Genomic DNA, 22,837 nt, shown 5'->3' with positions numbered 1-22,837 from the left:
TGAGATTTTTTACAATTCCCTTGAGTTTTCATCTTGCAGAACACTCCAGACTCTGTTAGCTCGGCCTGTTCTCCATATAAGGAGTTTTTGTATCCTGAATGTGAGGTTGGATGAGGGAAAGCGGTTGGACCCCCATGTTCCCATTCCCTACTGCACACTTTGGCTTCACTGGAGAAATAAATTAGAACTAAAGATGTTTAGTACAGACTTTTGCAGAGATAGTAGACATGATTAGAGTCAGCAACTTCTGCAGATGTTTTTATGCTCAGATTTTGTCATGGTCTGAAGAGCAAGGTGAATCATTTTACAGACGGACAGACAGACAGACAGACAGAGATAGATAGATAGATAGATAGATAGATAGATAGATAGATAGATAGATAGATAGATAGATAGATAGATAGATAGATAGATAGATAGATAGATAGATAGATAGATAGATAGATAGATAGATAGATAGATAGATAGATAGATAGATAGATAGATAGATAGATAGATAGATAGATAGATAGATTTCATTTTAAGGGTGAGCTATTCCTTTAACTCGTCAGATGTTATTAAACAATAGCCTAGAATTAGCAGATGCATGTTTTTGAATTTCAAACATGGAGCAGATTTCCTCTAAGCTTGCAGCCTCTCATGTCCCCAGTGTAAGGCACACCTTTATTTTCCATCCCAGCAGGCAGGCACACACACACACACACACACACACACACACAGCAGTCACAGTTAGGTGTGACAGTATTGTCCAACCCTCAGTGACATCTCTCTGCATGCTCGCCTGTAGCTCTCTTCTAAACGCAGGGGGCGGGTTCAAGACCCTGTCATCTGTCTATAACCCGGCCAGTGACAGAGAGGGAGGGATGTAGGAGGAGAGAGAGAGAGAGAGAGAGAGAGAGAGGGGCAGTCTGGCAGACACATGGCCAGTGAATGAGAAGATCTTTCCCTCAGTACACTGTGTCTTTCACTGGCTCAGAGGACCAGGGCAGAGAGTGTGTGTGTGTGTGTGTGTGTGTGTGTGTGTGTCTGTGTCTGTTAACCTGCTCACCCACGCCCCACACACACAAACACGCTTGGGATTACCAATCTCACGGTTACTGAGAATTCTGCCTTTGTTTTTCCAGGATGGCTGAAGCTGAACTTCATAAGGAAAGGCTCCAAGCCCTGGCGGTAAGTTCTGCATTGCTTTGTTCTTACAGTCTCACCAAAAACGTATTTTTTTCTTTTCTTTTCTTTTTTGACACTAACATACATTGTTTATGCGCATAACTGTGCTCCTCTTTGCTATAAAAGCATTTCAGTACTAGAGAACTAGTTTGTTTCAAATCAGTCCCAAACAAACGCATTATGGAAGCTCATAGACCTGATGGTTTTGGTGCTGTTACTTTGCCATTGTTGATGTGTGTTTGTCACAAGTGTGTTCTCATTAAGAGAAGATTTACTATTGATGAATCACCCTATGTGACCCAGAGGGCAAGAATTTGAAATGTGGCTAAAATAGAGACTAAATTTGGCACCAGGGTCAACCCCTCTGCGTAGACTAGAAGTGAGCAACAGATGGAAAACTATTTTGGCTACATTGCTTACATCTTTGTGATTCCATAGAATACACACTGCAAAAATAGTCTGTAGGACCAGCATGTGTTAGTATACACTTGGAACTGTCCTAATAAACTGTTATTGGACTCAGTTCATGAGAAACAGTTTTTTTTCTGAAGAAGTTTTTCTTTGAGTCTATCCAAAACTTACTGCAACAATGCTAGGCCATTCAGGGTGGTTGCTGAGGTGTTCAATGTGGTTGATTAGATATGGTCTCTAGATATGGCCTTCCTTCAATAAAAGTCAATAAGAGCTTTTGCCTGAATTTATAATCCAAGTTAATCCGATGGTTTGTAAAAGTAATAGTACACCTCTCCTCTTTCAAATCACTATAATTTATTAGCAATATAATGATGCTTGCCTTAAGAAACACCACTAATTAAAAGTCTGTCAAGTCTAACAATGAAAATTGATTCTTGGCAGCAAGAACTGCAGCAAGCTAATGCCTTTTGGATGAGGTTTGCTAAATGAAAGGTGAAGTGTTGAGATAGAGGGCCTGTGGTAATGCTGCCTTGCTCAGAAATATAAATAATTAAAGTTATACAGTGTCTGGCTGCATCTCAAGCATTGACGGATGACTGGTTCTCGATACAAATGGAGATAATCTAAATAGTGTCTACTTAATTGCTTTTGCATTGAGAGTTTGTTTGGCAGAATGGCTGTTACCCTCGAATAGCTCAAATTAAAGTAATTATGTGACAATTTTCCCGCATTTTAGCAAGAATTCAGTGCTTTTATCGCATCTGATAGTTGTGAACGTAATATACACATCATTTTCTTGACATCTGTTTTTGGTGCTAAGTTAATGTACATAGTAGTAATGTGAAACAGTCTTGCAGCATTATTACGATGTCAGCCACATGCCTGCAACTGCAAATGTATTCAAACGCTTGAGCACACATGGCAAAGACCTTCTCACAAACCTGGTATTTGGTGTGTTTTGTGTTTGCAGTTGTAACATTTCACAGTTAAGTTGATTCAGGTAGTGCGTCAAGTTACACCAAGTAATTCCCTTCTAGTAATCTATTCCCAAACAGTCAGACAAAGCATTTCATGTATAATAAAAATTACAGAAGCTCTGTGACTGATATCTGACCAGCACAGGCTGAAACAGCATGTGGGTTTCCCCTTTTTTAATACTAGGGAAAAAGACTGACATTAATGAGGTGGTGAAACTTTATTGCGCTGTCTGTTTTGACGGTAGCTCTATGGAAAGCCCTCAAAGTCCCACGCAGTACTTTTACTGTTGTCTGGTAGCTTAACAACTTCAGTCAAATGGTTCAAATCAGCCATCTTTGGCCCATTGTGTTTTAAACAGTTTATTCTCATTTGGTGAGATTTGTAATAGATGTAACGAGTGGTGGTTGCCAGTGCGGAAGTCACGCCACAGTGCTAGAATGTAGTGGGTGATAGCCAAGACATTGTGATGAGATTGCTAAGGTGTTCTCAGGGGTTTCTCATGTTGCTATGTGGACTTCAGGGTGGTTGACAGTGTTACTAGATAGTTTTCAGGGTGTTTTCTGTTGTTGTGTACTGGCTCATGTTGAAAGTAGTGACGTGTGAAGGCCAGCCCGTGGTAACCCATACTCAGAATTTGTCCATCCAAGTTAGTGCACACACATCAAGAGTAGTGAGTAGTGAACACACACACACTGCAAACCGTGGACACACACACACCCTGAGCAGTGGGCAGCCATTCACTGCATCGCCTGGGGATCGATTGGAGGTTAGGAGCCTTGCTCAAGGGCACTTCAGTAATATCCTGCTGGTATTGATAATCAAATCCGCAACCTTCGGGTTAACAGTCTGATTCTTTAACCATTAGGCCACGACTGCTCTGTCGATGACGTTTGGCTTGAGCCAATAAGACTGTCTTCACCATGAACTTAAGTCTAATAGTCAGGATTAGGGCAGGAGTGTCAAATCCTGCTCCTGGAGAGCCATCTTAAGAGTTTCTCCAGCACCATTCTGGAATTTGGTCTGAATATACATACTTTCCAACTATGTATGTGAAAAGCAGTATGTCAAAAGAGTATTCTGCCAGAATGCATAGTATTTGAATAACAGAGATTGTGAAATATGCATCCAGTGGACAATTTACTACCCCATGAGGCCATAGAGCAGGAGTAGGTCACATGACAATGACAACATGGCTGATGTAGTATGCAAGGATTACATTCATAGTGCACACACATGCTCTATATAGAACATAGATTTTAATGTTCACAAACAAAGTTATTTATCAAAGAACAGCTATCACCCTGTAGCCCAAGACTGGTTTCCTACTGAAGCTAAGCAGGGTTGAGCCTGGTTAGTACCTGGATGGGAGACTCCTGGGAAAACCAGGTTGCTGCTGGAAGAGGTGTTAGTGAGGCCATCAGGGGTTACGGCTCACCCTGTGGTCTGTGTGGGTCCTAACGCCCCAGTATAGTGACGGGGACACTATACTGTCAAAAAAGCACCATCCTTCGGATGAGACGTTAAACTGAGGTCCTGACTCTGGTGTCCTTCAAAAAAAAAAAAAAAAAAAAAGCATCCTGGCCAAATTTGCCCCTTGGCCTCTGTCCATTATGGCCTCCTAATCATCCCCATATACTGATTGGCTTCACTCTGTCTCCTCTCCACCAATAAGCTGGTGTGTGGTGGGCGTTCTGGCGCAATATGGCTGCCATCGCATCATCATCAGGTGGTGCTGCACATTGGTGGTGGTTGAGGAAATTTCCCTCTTCCAAATGTGAAGTGCTTTGAGTGCGGAGAAAAGCGTTATATAAATTTAACATCCATTTAAAATGTTTTTTATTAGCGAGTTTCCTTAAAAGCAATGAAAATGTGAATTGCACGTGCAATTTTATTATCAAAACAGACGTCTGGTATTGTGACTGAAACTAGTTTGCTGTTCAAAGATCTTATAATGGTCAGTACTCTGTGTAGGCTGCTCTCGTTAGAAAGCTTTTAATTTGGACTTGCCCTCAAGAAGGAAAGCACCACAGGACTATGCCCGTGGATTTTCAATTTAGGGTTTCTAGTTTCACTCCATATTCATCCAACATCTGTGTTACCCCAACCACATATTTTAAGTCTGTGGGCTGCTCGATGTTGGCCAAGCAGTTGTGTTTTTGAAATGAGCTCAACTAAATGCTATACCTCAAGTAGATTACTGAAATGTAGTGGAGTTTAATGGTTGTTTTATTCAAATCATATGCTGACTTGTTGCACTGAACATTTATAGCTTCATCACTATTTTCTATCATGCTGTTTTGCTGGGAGTGCATTATAAATATCGGTTTCTGTGAGTGGTGTATATAGACTCCCTGCGTCAACAATGCTAACCACAAACTGACTGCATGACTGACAAACCGCTTGAATACCACTTTACTTTTCAATAAACATAGGCTACCATTAAGATATACAGTAGAAGAACTGATTTTTGGGTAATTTTGCCTGACAATTCCTTGTACAGTAAGTGAATCACTCCCATACTGACTGTTTGCTAGCTTGCTATGTTTCTGGTCTATTGCCTCAAACCACAGGCTGCTGCTGCTGCACAGGACAGTCTTTGGGTCCAAATCTGTGGCTTTTCTTTTCAGTCCAACAAGTGAGGGAATGTCGCTAGCTCAAATGAGAAATGGGTTAGCGGTTTGCTAATTGCGGTACACTGGGCGGAGAAGATTGCACGTGGACAGACTTCCCTCTTGACTTAAATGACCCTCCCTGAGCAGTTGTGACTTGTTTACACAGATTCATTTGGTCAAGCTCAGGTCTAGACCTTTGCTATAGGGCTCATTAACACTGTGCTCTTGCTAGCATAGCACTAGTCTGAGCCTCAGACGTTAGACACAACCGCCCGCACTCTGTTCACTGATCATCTGATGCATATGGCACACAAAACTACAATTCTTTCACAAAGGTAAAAGTCTTAAAGCCCGTTCACACCATGGACGATAACTATAACGATAATGCTAAAGATATAGTTCTAAAAATCATTCTAAATATAAACGAATAGTAGAGTCCAGACAACAACTTCAACAATAACAGCAGCTGATGAACGATTAAAACATTGACAGCCAATCAGAATCCATCCTGCTTTAAAGAGCTTGAGCATTTAAAGCGGCAGGCGACAAAACTGGAGCGCGTGGTTATAGTAAACAGAGCGATATTGTGTGTTGGCTTGGATGCTAATATAGTTATCGTTACAGTATCTTTATAGTTATGGTTCTTGGTGTGAATGGGTTAATCTGATTGGCTGACTCCTACAGGTTTTCCAGGACGTTTTTAACGGTCCGCCAGGAAACTTAAGCCGTGTTTACAAGTTCTGATACTGCAAAAATGAACGCTTCAGATGAGTAACTAAAAGCTGAATTTAAAAAAATTGGTTTGTGAAGTTCATGGCATAGAAACTTCAAGACATGAAGCGTTTTGTTTGAGCTGAATTTTAAAGAGATGTTTTCGCATGTTTACCAATGGGAAATGGGAAAAGTATTATTTTGTGAGCTAGGCAAACCCTTGGGATTCCCAAGTGATCCCATTTGATTAATTGTGTGTCCTCTCACATCTATAGTGGAAAATCAGGTGACGAACTTTACTGAGAAGGGAATATCTGCGGCATATTCAGGTAAACATAAAAGTATAGATAGTTTGTAATTGCATCAACATTTACACGCCCCTGAACATGACACTGAGAAAGAAACCTATGATTGGTCACTTTACATATCAGTCAGAAGGCATCTTCCTGACTAAGTGGGCAGTCCTTGGCCAATTCAGTTCGTCAAAGGTCTGGCTACATGACATTAGCTTAGTGCAGGTGTCCATTACTAGCGGGTTAAATTTAGCAGCAGCTGTCTGTGATGATTTGGCTCAGGGTTCACATTTTTCAGGGAGGTGGGGTGATCCTCAGGTGGGTTTGGATCCCCAGAGCTCTCGGGTGTGGTGGCTCAGCTGCATTTCCGAAACAAGTTTTGGGAATTAACTGTGCTGTAACTAAAGCCTTTCGCTAACTAGCACAGATATCAGTGCCAGATAATTCAGATGTTTCATATCTCTGTATTTCTGTGATTTTTAATATGAATAGCGCTCAACTATTCTAAAATGTTTAAAAAGTGTTCACTTACAGGGTCATTTACATTTTTGCTTTCGTTATACTCAGATGTACATCACGATACAAAAGAAAAGATCTGTCGCTCTATCTGATTCATTGCTACTATTTGATCAAATCAGACCATACGACAATGATTGAAAAATATACGAAAACTGAAGTAATAATCTCTGTAAATTTATTACGTTTTGTCATCAGCTTCCTCACTGCATTTTCATCTCTGTAATAGATTTTGTTAATGACAACAAGCTTGATAAATACTTAGCGGAAGCAAAGCAACTTACAGTAACACTAGTTAAAAGTAACAACCTGAGGTTAAGTGTGTCGATCAAGGGCACAGTGGTGACCAGATCTCCCCATGTGGGATTTGAAGCTCCAAACTGTTGGTGGCCCCCACAGATCTTTTAACCAGTACCCTATCCTGTTCTCAAAACAGCTAGCAGCTGTATAGGGGTCGAACCTTGGAATGCAAGTCATGCCACTTACATTCAATCACAAATGTTGAACATTTTTGCTTGACCAGAATATGAAAATAATGTGACCGGTCATCACCTGCTGCTGTTACATGATCCAATTAGCAAGGCTGAAGTAACCACCCTTCAGTTTCCCTCCATTGACAAGTACATGCATTAAATATTAATAGTCAGAGTTTGTGATATGAAGTTTAATGGTGATGTTTGTAATTTCTGTGCCATAAGCATCATCAAAAGTAATTGCAAAAATAATATTTTTTTCCAAAACAAACCCCCTATTTCGATTGGGCGAAGAAAAAGACCAAACTCGTGCCGTTGTTTGGGCCAATGTTGCTATGTCAAAAAACAATCGCACACATATAGTATTTGAAGAGTGTTCAAATTATTGTGACAAGAAATGACAAAGTTCACTTAGAAGTGAAAGAGTCCATCATAACGCAGTCCGTACTGGATGTTCTAACAGCAGGGCGTAGCTCTGCAGACATTGGAGAAAACACAGAGATCTAAAATAGCTTGTGGGCACATGAGAACAGCTATGCACTCATATCAGAGTGTATGTTTCTCTTTAAATATGTTTATAATGTGGACACTGTATTCGTAATTCACTTTAGACAATTTGCAGTATGTGGTTTGCACTAATGAAATGAAACCTGGTTTCATCTGGTTCTTTGCCACCTTGATAGACTTCCTCATCTAGTAATTGAGTGTAGCTTTCTACACATGATGTAATTATGGTTTTATGATTTTTTTTTCACTTTCACAGGATGTTTTCAGGGATAAACAGGAGGGGAACGTAGAAAGAAGGGAGTTATCTTATAAAGTTTACTGTAATTTATGCAGTCATGTTTACTGCTATGTGTGACCTTTTGCAAGAGCAGAAATCGCCACTGAACTTTAACTGTTCCGAACCATCTGTTCTGTTCAGTTCACATTACTATCTTCATATTTGGTGTCCCAGAAATCTCTTCTCTATCAATCTCTCTTATTTTATTTGTTTTATATGTTCTCTTGACCTAGTCAAAAATATTGTTGGAGCTTTAACCTAGGTGTGTGCGATTCTGAGGTATTTGTAAATATTTTTTTAGATTTATGCAGCACTAGTATTTCTGTCGGGATTTTAATTGTTCTTTCTTAGAAAAATTACCTTCAAAATTACCTTCAAAATTGCTGCTTATTCCAGTTTACATCATTGCCAAACAAAATATAGAAATGAAGAGAGGGTGGGAGAAAGCGAGAGAGAGAAAGAGAGAAAGAGAGAGAGCTGTGAAAGTTGTGCCCCTGAACTGAAGCCACAGGCTATTCATCTGCAGCATGGGGGCGTGAGTGAGAAAGTCACACACTCGTGGACACTTGTTGCATTTTTACGTAATTCACAACTAAATTGTGCTATTTTGCCGACAAGCTGGAAGTTCTTCCACACAGTTGAATTTGAAACTGTCATTTTCTGTTACACATGTAAATTTCACTATGATACAAGAGGCAGACATAAGTGTGAGTGCCACCAATACTCACTGATCTGAGCCAATCACAACGTCCTGTTTAAAAAGATATACAAAGTCATAAAAACAAAAGTATCAATTCAGACTACACAGAATTGAGGAACTGCTTATATCTTTACAATTGCATTTATTTATTTATTTTTAAGATTAGCAGTAACACTTTTGAACTCTCTACTAACTATAAGTAACTTTGCAACTACATGTGAACGAACTCTTATTAGAGTATTAGTAGACAGTCTGCTTAATATCTGCTAACTCCTCAACATACATTTTTTGCAACTACATGTCAACTTATTCTACTAACCCAAACCCTACCAGTCTACTAATACTCTACTATCACTATAATGAGAGTTAGTAGACATGCAAATTCACTGTGTTGTCTAACAGAAGCTGTGCTTCATACATCACTACACAATACACAATATATGGACCTTTTTGCCTGCAAAATTTCACTGATATTTTGCTAATGTGACCGCATCTTTAAACTGTATGATTGATGTTGTTGAGTGATTTAACTTTTCTCATTTTAGTATTGGTTATAGATCAGTATTGTTTTTTGTAACACTTTGAACTTCATTATTGTATATTTCATTATCAGTTCATGTTTACCACAAATGTTATCCTTAATGTGAGGCAGGCATCCAGTGTGTTGTGTAAGATTTTCTGCTCAGAATGCTTTATTAATGCAGATCAGGTTTGTCCAGATTAAAAACTGGACAATTTCAGATTTCTGTCTAATTTAAATAATGGACTGCAGACCTTCATATTGATGTCAGGGAATTTTTCGATAAATCACCACTGCCTTAAGCATCCATTACATGTGTTTGGCTGAAATTATTTAGTTTTGGTATACATGTTGATTAAACGCAGTGACTTGTGGTTTAATTGACATGCAAGAGATGCAAAGCATGTTAATAAGGTCAGTTAAAGAATGTTATTAGCAGTATTATACTTTTTAAGACTGTATGATCTATCTAATGCCTTAAAAGTTAATGATGAATTTGAGTCACAGATGAATCGTAACTTTACTCTTTAAGATCATAATTTCAAGACGTTGCATATACACTATGACTACACTAGTATAAAGTGCCTTTTGACTGATTTGGATGCTGATAAAAGGTAGGAAAACTTGGCTCAGGTGCATCCCTGGAAATAACAACATAGCGAATGAAGGTTTTTTGGAAATGCTTCCAGAAGAAAGAGAGATTCAATAAAGCAGTTCCTACAGTTTTTAACAGATTTTCATTTGCCAAGTCTACAGCATATACTGTATGACTCATCCAAACTCTTTTACGTTGTAGCAATTTCATATGAATTTGTACAATGTGATTCGTTCAGAAACATGAGATTTTCAGAAATAAAGTATAAGCATGAAGGTCCACCTTGAAGCAGATCATACGAAAATGAAGAGATGAGAGATACATGTTGAACGACACAATGTGAATACTAAAATATCTTCATAATCCTGAGATCTTCATAATCCTACTATTAATGAGGGAAAAAAGGTGACATAACTTACAAATATTATTGTGGTATTCCTTATGAAGTGTCATCACTTCAAATGAGTTTCGTAATAACTGCCGAAACCAATAGTACAAAGAACTTCTTGAAGACTTCCTTTCCCAAAGTGCTTTCTGGGAAAATGATGTCCAATCTATTTTTGTCTGTCCTCTGGGACAAGACTCTTGATAAAGAGCCATCATCAGTAAAGACATTTTTGGTAGAAAAGCGACACAAAGAATACAAGTGATATAGCTTACACAATTAGTCTGTCTTTGTTATAGAGCATTTCGATCAGAAATGTCAGCATTGCTTGCGTTGGAGGCGTCAGTTGTAGGAGTCAACAGAGACAGACACTGTGGCGGCTCGGGTCATTGGTCACACACAATAGAGGAAATGGACCGTTTCTTGACCTCAGGGAAAGTTTTCAAGTCGTGTCCATCGGCTTAGTTCACAGCATCCCATCTGGTATACTTCACCAGTGTGTACTTCTCTGGTAGTGAGCAAGTAGGCGTACTTGTATGACAGTACATGTTCGCAAATAACAATTTATTTTCAAGTGGAAGCATCTAGTAAAAATCATTACCCTAAAATAAATTATCTTTAAAATGCATTACCTTAAAATGCTTATTTGCCTTTATATTTCCCAGCTTAATATGCAGAAGCAACTACAAGTAAAGCAGTAATAGTTTACTTGCAAGTTTAGTGCAGTACTATCTGTTTGCCCAACCAAATACAAAGTGTTCTGGGAATGTTTTTGACAGAAGTCGCCATTTTTCCTATTCTGGGGTGCGTTTCCCGAACAATGACGTGACTCGCTGTTTAAGAAATCAACTAGTCTAGTCACGACTGTTTCCCGAAACCATACTGTCGCAAATTGGTCGTTCAACCACGTTGGTTAATGATGTCACGCACGTGGTGGAGTAAAAACTTCTTTTAATGAAACTGTTTGAGATCGAATTAACGCTAAATGTTTTGATATAAATTACAGACATGGCATGAGGACTATTTCTCATTTATCTCAGTTATTTTGCTTTATTTCCAGATTCAATCATAGACTCGTTCTTACATAGTCAAGGACGTTCACACATGCCATGTCTTCAAAAATGACACTTTAAATCTCTTGACAAACTAAAAGACGTAAATGACATTTTTATGTATTCTAAATTAAAGACACAAAAGGTTGTACTGAATGTCAGCTTGCTTATTTGGCTCAAGATAAGGATTTATTAAGTCCACGTCATGCAAACTAGAAACTCTGCTTCTAACCACAGGTCGAGAGCTGCCATTCCAAACACACAACTTTGCGATGCTGTTTGCGAATGTTCTTTGGAACGATGGTTTTGGGAAACACTGACTCGTTGAACTACGCTGATAACGACGGAACTTGTGAACATAGTTGGCCAACGATGCTTTTGGGAAACGCACCCCTGGTTGGTACACAGAATTTCAGAGTCAGTGTCAAATAGTTTAAGCTTTTATCATATTTCATCAACCTTATCTTTTTCCTTTCTTTATTTCTTTTTTTCTTTTTTTTTCTTTTTTTTTTGAACACTACTTTTCATTTTAGTTTGGCTTAAAGTTTGGCCAATTTACTTTGTCAATGAAAACATTAGTCATATTTTACTCACATTAAGTAATGCTGCACAAATAATGGTTAAACTTTTAATCACGATTAATTTGTTCCAAATGATATTTGCAATTACTGATCAGAACTGTTGTCGTTGTCATTTGGAAAAATGTTACATTTCTTCAAAATTATTGTACTTTCATGTTTCACAAATTAAGAGAATCTTACCTCATAGACATGCTTTATTTTAGTGTGATTTATTATATTTATCTTATAAATTAACACAATTTCTACATCGAGACAATGGTAAAGTTTCTCTCAAAGAGCTAAAACAGTGAAATTCCTAATATTAATTCCAATGAATCCAAAAACATGTTTCATGATCACACTTTATATTATAGGTGATCATAACTTAGCCATTTGATACATTTTACTTATTAAAAGTGCACATGTTGGTGTATTGTGTATATTAAAGTACTTGCATTTAATTAGGGGCCAAGCGCCGAAGGTGAGTAGGCACCTATTGTATCCTTTGGCGTTCTTATTATTCTTCCATTTCTTCTTCTTCTTCTTTCCCTCTGTCAGCCCATAGAATCGCTTGCGAGAATGTTATGAAATCTTGCACACAGATAGAGGACAGTCTGAGCTGTCAACAGAGCAAATTTGGAGTCTCTAACTCAGCCCCTCTAGCACCACCAACTATCCAAATTTGTACTCCTGTTTATGCTAATAACTTTTGAACGGTAAGGGCTAGAAACAAAATTTGAACCAGATCATCTTAAGACCTTACTGATAAAAAGTCATGGAATTCAAGTCGATTCGTCGTACAGTTCTCGAATAACTCGTGAACGAATTCAATGAAATGCCCGCCAAAATGAATGTGAGGCTTTATCTCTGCAACGCTTTTGCATATTCTGACCAAACTTGGCATGTGTTATGACAACCATGACCTGAGTCTGTCTGCACAGTTTCGGCGAAGTGCCACCAAGTGGTCAGGAGATATGAAAAATGGAAATTTTTGCTCATAACTTCTGAACACTTTGCCCAGATTCGGTGCAGCATGCTGAGTCATGCAATACCCAATTTTCCCATATCGGCCATTTTAGGCATTGGCCATCTTGAATTTTGTTGAAAAATGCTATATTTTACGAAAGCATTGGTGTATCGGAATGTGTCTTCAGCACCATGCCCTGACAGTACTCAAAAAGTTTCGGGGCAGCGCCACCGTAAGGTCAAAGTTATAATGAAATTTCCAAAAATTCGGATAACTTTTGAATAAACCATAACTCAAACTCACTAGCACGTTGTCAAAATCATCCCTGTTTACAGGGATCAGCAAAAATGATTAAAAACGCTGTATTATTCATGCCAGTCACTGGCGCAGTCACTGAACTCTAGTCTGTTGCACACAATCAAGGAGGGGGCTATATTTATCAAATGGGAATGTGGCCTGTGTTTGAGAACATGGCCAAGATTTTCACCCTCTGAACTTGGACTCAGCTATAGTGATTTCCAGTTATTTTTGTCAAGCTTTGGGTCTCTGGGAATCTCTTATATTTTGTCTGTAGCAAAAGAAAAGCTAATCAACTCAAGAAAGGCCCCGGAGTGTTTGGTCTTTGAGGCTTGATGCCATCCGTCAGGATGGAGGGGGTGGCTTCAGTAATGCCATGCAGATGTTTTCCATTTGAGCTGGGAAACAAATCTTCATTGTTTGGGTCTCACCAGCCCAACAGGCTCAACGTCACAACTGAGCATTTTTATTACCTGTTTTAATACTCAACTCACATACCGAATTCTTTACAGATGCTACGGTCTGTCTGGAAATTAGCCTCCACATGAGTGATATTTCAGGATGATTGGGTCACAGATTACGCGTCCGAGGAGCGTCTCTTGCTGCTGGCCTATTTCTGTATGTTACTCTGAGCTCTGGTATGTGTCAGCATTCTTGGTGTGAAATAGATCTGGCTTCAGTATTCTCTCCAGATGAGAGGGACGTGGAGTGTCGTGCCAGTCTTTAGGGCATGTAACCGGTGACGAACCCACTGCCGGTGTAATTACAGCCCTGCGCTCACATGAGAAATTGCTTGCATAGATTCCGAGTTTAAGTTGTTTTGATGCACATTAAATAATCATCTGCAGTTATAAAGGACGCAACCACAATATTCAAAAGGTCATAGAAATATCAACAAGAAATTAGCTTGGCATTTTCCAACTGTTTTGTGGTTTATTGTCACTGTTTTGTATCTACATTTACACATTAAATGTATTCATTTAGCCAACACTTTGAAGAACGTTGATTTGATCATTTTTTTCAGTTGTGTGTTACCTGGAAATCAAACCCTCTATCCTACAAACAGTGTTGGGCAGGTTACTCTACTTACATGTACTTACAATGTATTTACCTGAGAAATTACTGGGTAATAAGGTAACCACATGGGTTAAGGTTAAGGTCAGAGTTAATACCTAGTTATTACACAGTTATAATTACTGTAATAAGTACATAGTATGTACATGGGGAACTGGACTGTAAAATAAAGTGCAACCATTACTAGCTACTAATTACATCTTCAACAGTGTGATTAGATTACTATACTAAAAAGTATTGCATTAGTTATTAAAATTTCTAAATCCCATATTAACCTCGACCAGTTTAACAATACAAGGATAGACATGAAACAGCTCTTTTAATTCTTTCAAATAAATAATATAAAACTGTATAAATTATTCTTTAACTGAACAAAGTATTTTTAGGGAGAAAGTTACATTAAAACAGAAATGTTAACATTACACATTACATTTTGATGTTATATCCACTATTGTTTTATATAAAATTGTTCTATAGTTTACAGTATTAAATGCAATTGCATTAGAAGTAACTGTTATTCAGTTACAGAAAAATTAAGAGTAATCCCTTACTTTACTTTTTAATGAGAAAAGTAATTAAATTATAGTAATTAATTACGTAGTAATGCATTACACCAACACTGCCTACAAAGCATATATACACAGACATTATAAAAAATGTATTAACATTACATATGTTGTTCTAAAAAAATTGTTTTCATATAAGATTTGAAGTTTATTCTTAGTTCAAGTCATAGTGTGTGCACAATATGTACATGAATACCAACCACTACAAATTAAATCACCCATTTGATGGGTTATTTTGCAGAAAGGTATACAGTAAGTGCAAACTTTAGCCATCTTTCAAATAATCCATTCAATTACTCTGCAGTAGAAGGTAATCAGGACTTTCCCCTTATTTTTTCCTTCTCAATATGTCAAAATCAGGGATTATGTTTCAGTTAGCAGACTCAGCTTTTAAAAGAAGACATGAAAATCCTTGTAAGCCATTTCCAGTAGCTTTCGTGTAAAATCCAGTGGTATCATTCACTGACGGATATGTAAGGGTCCGTTTTTAGAGGCACATTTGTTCACATCTGGATAACATATCAGTTTTCCCTCTGTGGAGAGCGCATACTTCCTGCAGCAGTGCTCTGCGCTGGAATGTGCTCGTGAAATGGTGTCGAAGCCAGCCAAGATATTTGAACTCGCTCAAGAACCTGAATAACCTACATATGTGGCTCGGCTTTCCTCTACGCTCATGTAAAGTGAATAAGAAGTAGATAACCTGCAGAGAGGAATGTAAAAAACGTGTGGAGTTCAGGTTATGATGTGATAAGTCATGTTTTCAACCAAACTTTCACGGTGCTTGCCATGTTACACAACCTTAACAATTATTTTGGTCCCTTTGCAACTCACTATAGGAAAATGACTTCCTGTTTTAATCATTTGCCATTCACAGTGAAACAGCTGCTGAAGTATTTAGCTGTGAATAGCTATAAACTATGCTTGCCTTAGCAAATATCACAAACAAAGCTCAAACATCTTTATTTCTAAAAGAAACCCTGAAGATGCTTTTAGATGGGATTATCTTGATGTGAAGCAAAAATACTTGTCAAACAAGCTTCTATTAAAGTCCCCCTGTTGTGAAAATCAAACTTTTAATGTTGTTATGTCTATGGTTTTAATATGCCTATGCTTTAAAATGTCTCAAAAATGCGGTTTGAAATCGCTGGTGTTTCTGATGTCACAAACTACCTTGTAACCAATCAGATCAACGTGTGATCGTCAACGAGTGGATCTCTGAGCTGAGTGAGTGAGTGGAGGCGGGGCTCATTTGCATATTCATAGACCCGCGTATACTAAATGAGGCAATGGTTTCGAGTTACATTCAAGATATTTTAAGGCATGAACAATTTTTTTTTAAGGAAAAAACTTTTAAATATGTCATTTTGGTGATCAAAGATGAGGTTTAAGGCTACAGCGGGACTTTAATGCATTAAAATGGATTGAAACTCACTGCATGCACTAATGAGCTAAATTTATTCACTCTTATTGTCACATAAAATGTATTATTTCTGATTTAAAATCTTTTAAATTACATTACTCTCAGTAGTTTAACACAACATTTCTATTATGTTTTCAGGAAAAACGGAAAAGACAAGCCGAGATAGAGGACAAAAGGAGACAACTCGATGAACTTGTTCTACAACTTCAACATTTCAAGGTAAAAAAAAAAATCTCAAAAAGTTGTCTTATACGTAAATTTCAATGTGGACCATTTGTCCACTCGAGTCCATTTAACATCAAGACTTTGGTTCATGTGCTTGTTTGAAGTGGTTTTCTGAATTTGAGTGTGCTTGAAACTTGCATAAATGAAGCTTCTGCTGATGCCATAACATTTGCATCTTTGTATCTCTGGGTAGTATAACACATAACTCATAATTGCTTGACTCAGAATAAGAGTATAAGACAATAACATTGTGTCTCTTGCAGCAGACAAATGCAAATGTCAATCAGTAGCACCGTTTCCATCCCATGTGTTCAAAATCGTCACTTCCTGGGAATCTAGTGCAAAATATCTGTAATAAAAATGGAAGTTTCTGAAATCTGCAAACTGTGGCTCTATTTTTCTCCATTAGAAATGAGTTGCATCTCTGAGTGCAGACGAAACACAATAAACGCTGTCATGCTCTCTTGCATTCGGCTGCGGATGACTGGTTTATCGTATCCCTATCAGTATGTGTGCATTATTAATTTAGATAGTAGCGTTAGGTAATGATTCAGCTGAAGACAATGCAAAAGACACAGTACCACCATAACACCATCCATGTGAATTTTTATGCACATTTTGGGATTAAAAAAAACGCTGGATGGAAACGCAGAGATTCGCATAAGTTCTAAACATCTGCATAAAAAACTTGTGCTCAATTGAGGTGGATACTGTTTTTTATCCGACAAGAAGACAAGCACATAAACGATGGTGGAAACGCTTTTACCGAATAAATCCCTCGATGTGCAAACAAAATCACGTGACCTTGCCTCAACAGATCATGTGATCAGAAAATGGCAGAGAGCGAAAGGTACTGCATGTTTGGATGGACGATGAGGTCAGAACAGACCATAGTTTTGTAAAACATCAACAAAATGCACAGATTTTCCAAGAACTGCGAGTTGAGATAATCCTTAAAGGATATAAGGGGAGGATATGGAATTAAATTTGGGTTTGAAATCTTAGAGAAGTAATTTCTCTCTTTTTTTCTCTCTACTGGAGTCTGAGTCAGGCCAACATGTCTGACTCTATAACACTTGAGTGTGTTATCAGATAGCCAGAGGTTTGCCTCATTTACAAAGAATTGCTCTGTAGTGTTATCACCCGAATTTTATGGCGGTTCGTTTATACAAATCAACCTCAGTTTAAAGTCACTCATGAAAGAGATTTTGTCTAGGACTCAGGAGAGAAGGACCTGAGGGAAAAGAAACAAAGATCTGATAATGCTCTACTGTGAGACTTTTATAAAGACCGCCGAGAGACTACAAGATAACAGTAATAGCTTATTGTGAACATGTTTCATGAAGGACATGGAGAACACAACAACTAACAAGCCCTGACTAATAGCTAGCTAATCATATGCACAAATTCTGGGTGATCTTGAAAATGAAATGAAAAGGAAGAGAATGTTTTTTCAAAGAGCTGAATTCAAAGTGAAGACTTGACTGAGAAAGAGAAGCACATCCAGGAAGGGAGATGTTTGTTTAGTAGTGGGTGTAAGCAAGTTCTCATAGGAAAGTACAGCTCCAACGACTGTGATGAATGTCGAGATTTTGTGAGAGCCATCCGAAAGATTTGTTTCTCAGTTTATTTTCTCATAGAAGGTTAAAATACTATGTGAAATTCTAAACATAAAAACAAAAAAATGTATGCTGTGCAGATACTAAGCAAAACATTCATTAAAAATATATATAATTATTTAATTCTTTTTTTTAAATACAGTGCAGTCGGGTTCCAGAAGTAACGATCCCTTTAAATATAGAGTAATGGATTAAAAACAGGCCTCATATACTGTATAAAAAAATCTTAATTTAATGTCTTTAAATTAATAGCTTTATATTTCTCTCTTTTTTCAGTTAGTTGACAAATTTTCATGGGATTGTAGTTCTTTTCAATTGTTGTACCATTGAAAATTGTACCATTTTTGTCCAAATACTTTTTTGCTGATGTGATTTATCTCGTAGCTGGTTGGTTCCTGGTGTATAACTCTTTACGGTAGACTTTTTTAAATGCCCATACTATGCTAAAGTGCATAACAAATAAAGTTATTGTCTCCCAAAAAAAGAATGGATTTTGAACTGCCTGAAACTAGTCATCAGTTATCCGAGTCTTCCTGGAAATTTGCATAATGCCAGCCTGTGGTCTTCATTGGCGTTCTGCAAACGACGTCTACTCTGACCTTCAAAAAACACTGTAATTGTAGCTGAGACTGAGTTTGGTTCTTGTTGTTCAACATGACGAGAAGATACTGTTTTCTGTGCTGCTGAAGCAAATCACAACTGACTATTTACTATATATACTAATATAATATACTATTACATTTTCCGTACAGTTAACCGTACAGTTGAGGGAGGATCAATACATGCAAACCTGTGCCATAATGAAGAAGCAACTAAGTATTTATAATTAAAATACACCCTCTGTATGACATCTTTGGAATTAAACATCTCCTTTTATCCAGGCAACCTTTAACTTTTTCAAAGACTCCTTCCCAATTTTTCCCAAGTATTTAAAACCTAATTTCCCCCAACCTAACCCTTCTTCAGGAGGATCTGGTTTCCCACCTGTGTGTTTACCTAATAATAATGTTTCACTTTTTCTCCAGTTTACACTCGCAGAAGATAAACTTTTAAAAATTTTAAGTAAACCTAACAAAAACCTGTATGTCACCAGCCAAAAAATTCCCACTTGGTTGGTCAGGAAGGATCAGGCTTTGTTTCTTCCAGAAAAGGTTTATAATGACTGGCTGACCATACATTATCACGCTTATTAAACGGCTACTTACCAAATAAATTATTATACAGTTATTATATATACATACATGCATATTATACAGTTTATATATTCTTTATATATTTGAGGGCAGAATGCCACAATTGGCCAATCACAATCAATTATCCCAGAGAGCCATGTAATAAAACATAATACAGCTTTCCACAAGCAAACCTTTAAGAATATAATGCGATTGTCAAGTTATGAAATCTTAAATAAAAAAAATGAGTGTTTAAGCACAATGATTTGAACACTACTTTAGAAGCTCTGCCTTGAGTCTTTGAATCAGAACATGTGGGTAGACTTGAAATCTAAGACCGCATGCCTTCAGCAGCTTGTGAAACAGTCCTGAGCGTTCCTGAGTTCCTGCGGTTGACCTTCCTGGAGGTGATGACGAGGCGAAAGAGGTCCTGAGAGACCTCATCGCTCACATAGAGTCAGTTCAACCACAGCTGGTTACTTCCTTAACAGCTGCACATGTTGGACAGGTTTTAAATGTATTCAAGTTTACATAAGAATGTGGCAACACAGGACATTTATATTCTGAACTTAAACGTCAAACAATGCACATAAAAAGAGTTTTCTTTTGGTAAACCACAGTCCACACAATAATGAGCTGACTAAAGCATGAACTAAAATCCTGTTTTAGATTCAGCTGGTATATTTAGGCTACAGTCACCAAGCAGCAGTGCTGTTTGTAGTGCTAAATACGGTGTGTTACGGATTGACGTTCTATAAATGAGTGTTGCTGTCTACTCCAAAGGCTTCAACCAAACATTTGGTCAGAGGGTCTCCCAAGCCCATCCAAAACCCTTTGTCAGCTTTTTGTCAAAGCTGTTTCTTTTTCAGCAGGGCAGTTATAAAATACTGGTTAATTATGAATTGATGGATGAACTTGCACCTCACTTGGACTCATTAATTAGATTATGTTCCTCTTCTAGTGTTGGGTATGATGCCATCTTTGATGCACATTTTAGTGCAGTCAAGACAATTCAAGCCAACTTCATTTATATAGCGCTTTTTACAATACAGATAGTTTCAAAGCAGCTTTACAGTGATAATAGGAAATTAATGCAACAAAGATTGTTTTGGCAGTACAGCAGCTCTAGAAGAATGCCATAGCTTAAGTACGGTTTTGAATGATTCATTTCTATTGTAAAAATAATTACTTGTTAACTTAGAGACACGTAAAAGCTTTTAAAACATCAGGAGTGGGGTAGTACTGATGAATTATGTCAAACAAAATAAAATGTGAAAATATCTTGAGCTTGTGTTTTAGTCATTTAACCAAAAAACCCTCTGATTTGGGTCAATGGAAACAGAAGTCCAAAAATGCTCGTTTCCAGGTGTTTGGACTCATTTCTGCAGAACTCTATTGTCACTATAGCTGCTTTTCCACCATCGGGCCGAACGGTTCTAAGAACGGTAAGGAACGGTTCCTGTTATATACAGTATCCACTTGAGCTTGGTTCGGTTCGGCACGCCACAATTAAAAACCATTCTCAGAACAGAATTATCATCACGGCTGGCTAACCTTGCTGAACCACGCTGGTATTGTGCGTGTAGTGATGTCACCGTTCAGGATTGGTCACTTCCCTGTTGTTAGGCTACCAGTTTCTCTGTAGCCAAGCGCGATCCCAACTGATCTAGACCTGATCAGAACCTTTTTTTTCCTTACAGTCTAAAGCCATGAGGGAGAGATGGCTCCTGCAGGGGTCACCAGCGGTGCCACAAGATGAAGAGGAAGTTCGTAGGAAACAGGTTGAGCAAGATGAACTTCACGTCAAAACACTAGAACACACCATTCACAGGTACAATAACGCTTTTCTGATTATTTACGGGACACTTTTCACTAATCAAATCTTAATAAATAAGCGATGTTTCTTTGGGTTATATGTTTACTTCCTGTAACTGCAACCACTGTCCCAAACACTGGAGTCATTTCCTCCAGACTTCAGTGGGATGTGTATTTCTGCTCAGCTTTGCTTTTAATTATAAGAACTTCAAAGCTGCTCTCTTTAAGCTCATCTGGTAGATGCATTTGAAGCTCTGCAGATGCCAATTTAAGGTTCCTCATATGGGACGCATTGCCAAGCCAATGTGCATTTCAGTTGATTGCTCTGTAGACGTATTATTTTTGAAAATCACTCATTGCTGTTGCTTGAAAACAAGATGTTATGACTTCATGACGTGCTAGAAAACCACTTAAATTGTGGTAGGACTGTTGCACGTGAAACTACATGACTGTGGTGTATAGGTTAATCATTATGACATGCTTGAATCTAATCACAAACAAAACTGGAACGCATTTGGAATTTGATTTACAATCTAATAAGAAAATATGCAAAAACAAGAAACAGATGCACATATAACCATATACTAATAAAATAACTTTCCATGACTGTTGATAAAATGCACATTCTTTTCCATTCATTTGGTGTGGGAGTTCCCATGGCTAAGGCTCTGGAACAGTAAATAATTGAACAATAAATGTTAAAACATTGGAATATTCCAACATAACTGCTGTGAAAATTGGTGCTCTTGGAAACTACGTTGGCTTAATTGAGGTTTACTGTATTAGCATGTGTTTTTTTATTATTAAAGACGGCCTGGGGGGTCTTTTGATTTCTCTCATAATATGTTGAATGCCTCAACTAAGGCCTCTGAATGTTTGATGAAACCAGCAGGAGCAAGTCTAACCCAAAGGTTATCTCAAGAGTTTGAAATGGTATTTGAGGGCTTGCTGGTTTTCTAGTTCTGATGGAATCAATTGTTATTCAGATATTTCAAGTGAGTTGTGTGGGAGTGTTTGGAAGATGTTTGGATTTTGAAAAACTAATATTACATAAGTTATGTGCTACCTTTGGTCCTCAGAGGTGATTATGTAATCAGTTAGTTTGTGATTGAAGTGGATGATGCTCTCACGCTCTATTTGACAGTAATGAAGTACATCATCGAGTTGACTGCGGATTTGCCCTTCCGTGATGTCATTCATGGAAAGTTAACGTCCAGTCCATTGTTTTGATTTTATTAAATCTCTGGGGCGGGCGTCCTCTCTGCACAGGATGTCACCTTAGAATGCCTGTTTGGGATGTTGAATTTTCCCCAAAGTAAACACAGTGGTGTCATGTCTAAAATGAATTTGCATCAGTTATGACACAGGCGAAGTAGGAAGGTGGGATCTTAACAGTTGATGCTGTTGGCCTTAAAATGGGTCATTCTACTAAGGAACTATTATACAGTTTTGTTTTTTTAGGGGGTGGGGGGGTGTAACAATAGTTTACAGTTGGGAAAAAAAGGTGGACCTCGGTCCGTTTCCTAACGAACTCTGCTGTGGTTCGATTGAAATATGAACGAACACGGACCAAAACATCTAAACGAACCAAAAGATGTCACAAGATGCGACCCTTAAAAGGACAGAATGCTCAAGCGTACCTGTTTTTTTCTCGTCGTAGTCACGATTACAGTTCAGTACAGGTGTCAGAACCGCGTCTCCACGCAACAGATCTTCGTTTGTGTGTGTGTGATGGAGGAATTCCTGCTGCTGTTTGTCTCCTTTACACACTTTATAAGCCCTTCATGAGTTCTCAGCTGCTCAAAACACCGTTATGTACAAGCATGTACAAGCGCATTTAGCCCAGAACACAGCATTGTTTTGGATGTTCAGTACTTTACATATCAGTCAGACTGAGTTGGTGGTTCTAAGAAGCCGTTTGG

The 22,837-nt window shown here is 38.0% G+C and overlaps 1 protein-coding gene across 2 annotated transcripts in view; it reads left to right on the top strand.

Moving 5' to 3' along the window:
• Window positions 1-893: 893 nt before the first annotated feature.
• palm2akap2 (PALM2 and AKAP2 fusion) overlaps window positions 894-22,837 on the top strand; it is a 96,039-nt gene continuing 74,095 nt past the window's right edge. For both annotated transcript variants that reach the window (XM_081354813.1, XM_081354812.1), the window contains exons 1-4: window positions 894-992; window positions 1,125-1,170; window positions 16,223-16,303; window positions 20,801-20,931. In XM_081354813.1, coding sequence (XP_081210939.1) covers window positions 931-992; window positions 1,125-1,170; window positions 16,223-16,303; window positions 20,801-20,931 — 320 coding nt within the window. In that variant the 5' untranslated portion in view covers window positions 894-930. The remainder of the gene's footprint in view (window positions 993-1,124; window positions 1,171-16,222; window positions 16,304-20,800; window positions 20,932-22,837) is intronic.

The sequence above is a fragment of the Scardinius erythrophthalmus genome (genome assembly GCF_964197995.2).
Source record: "Scardinius erythrophthalmus genome assembly, chromosome: 23".
Lineage (NCBI taxonomy): Eukaryota > Metazoa > Chordata > Actinopteri > Cypriniformes > Leuciscidae > Scardinius > Scardinius erythrophthalmus.
This window is presented reverse-complemented; position numbering and strand designations above follow the sequence as displayed.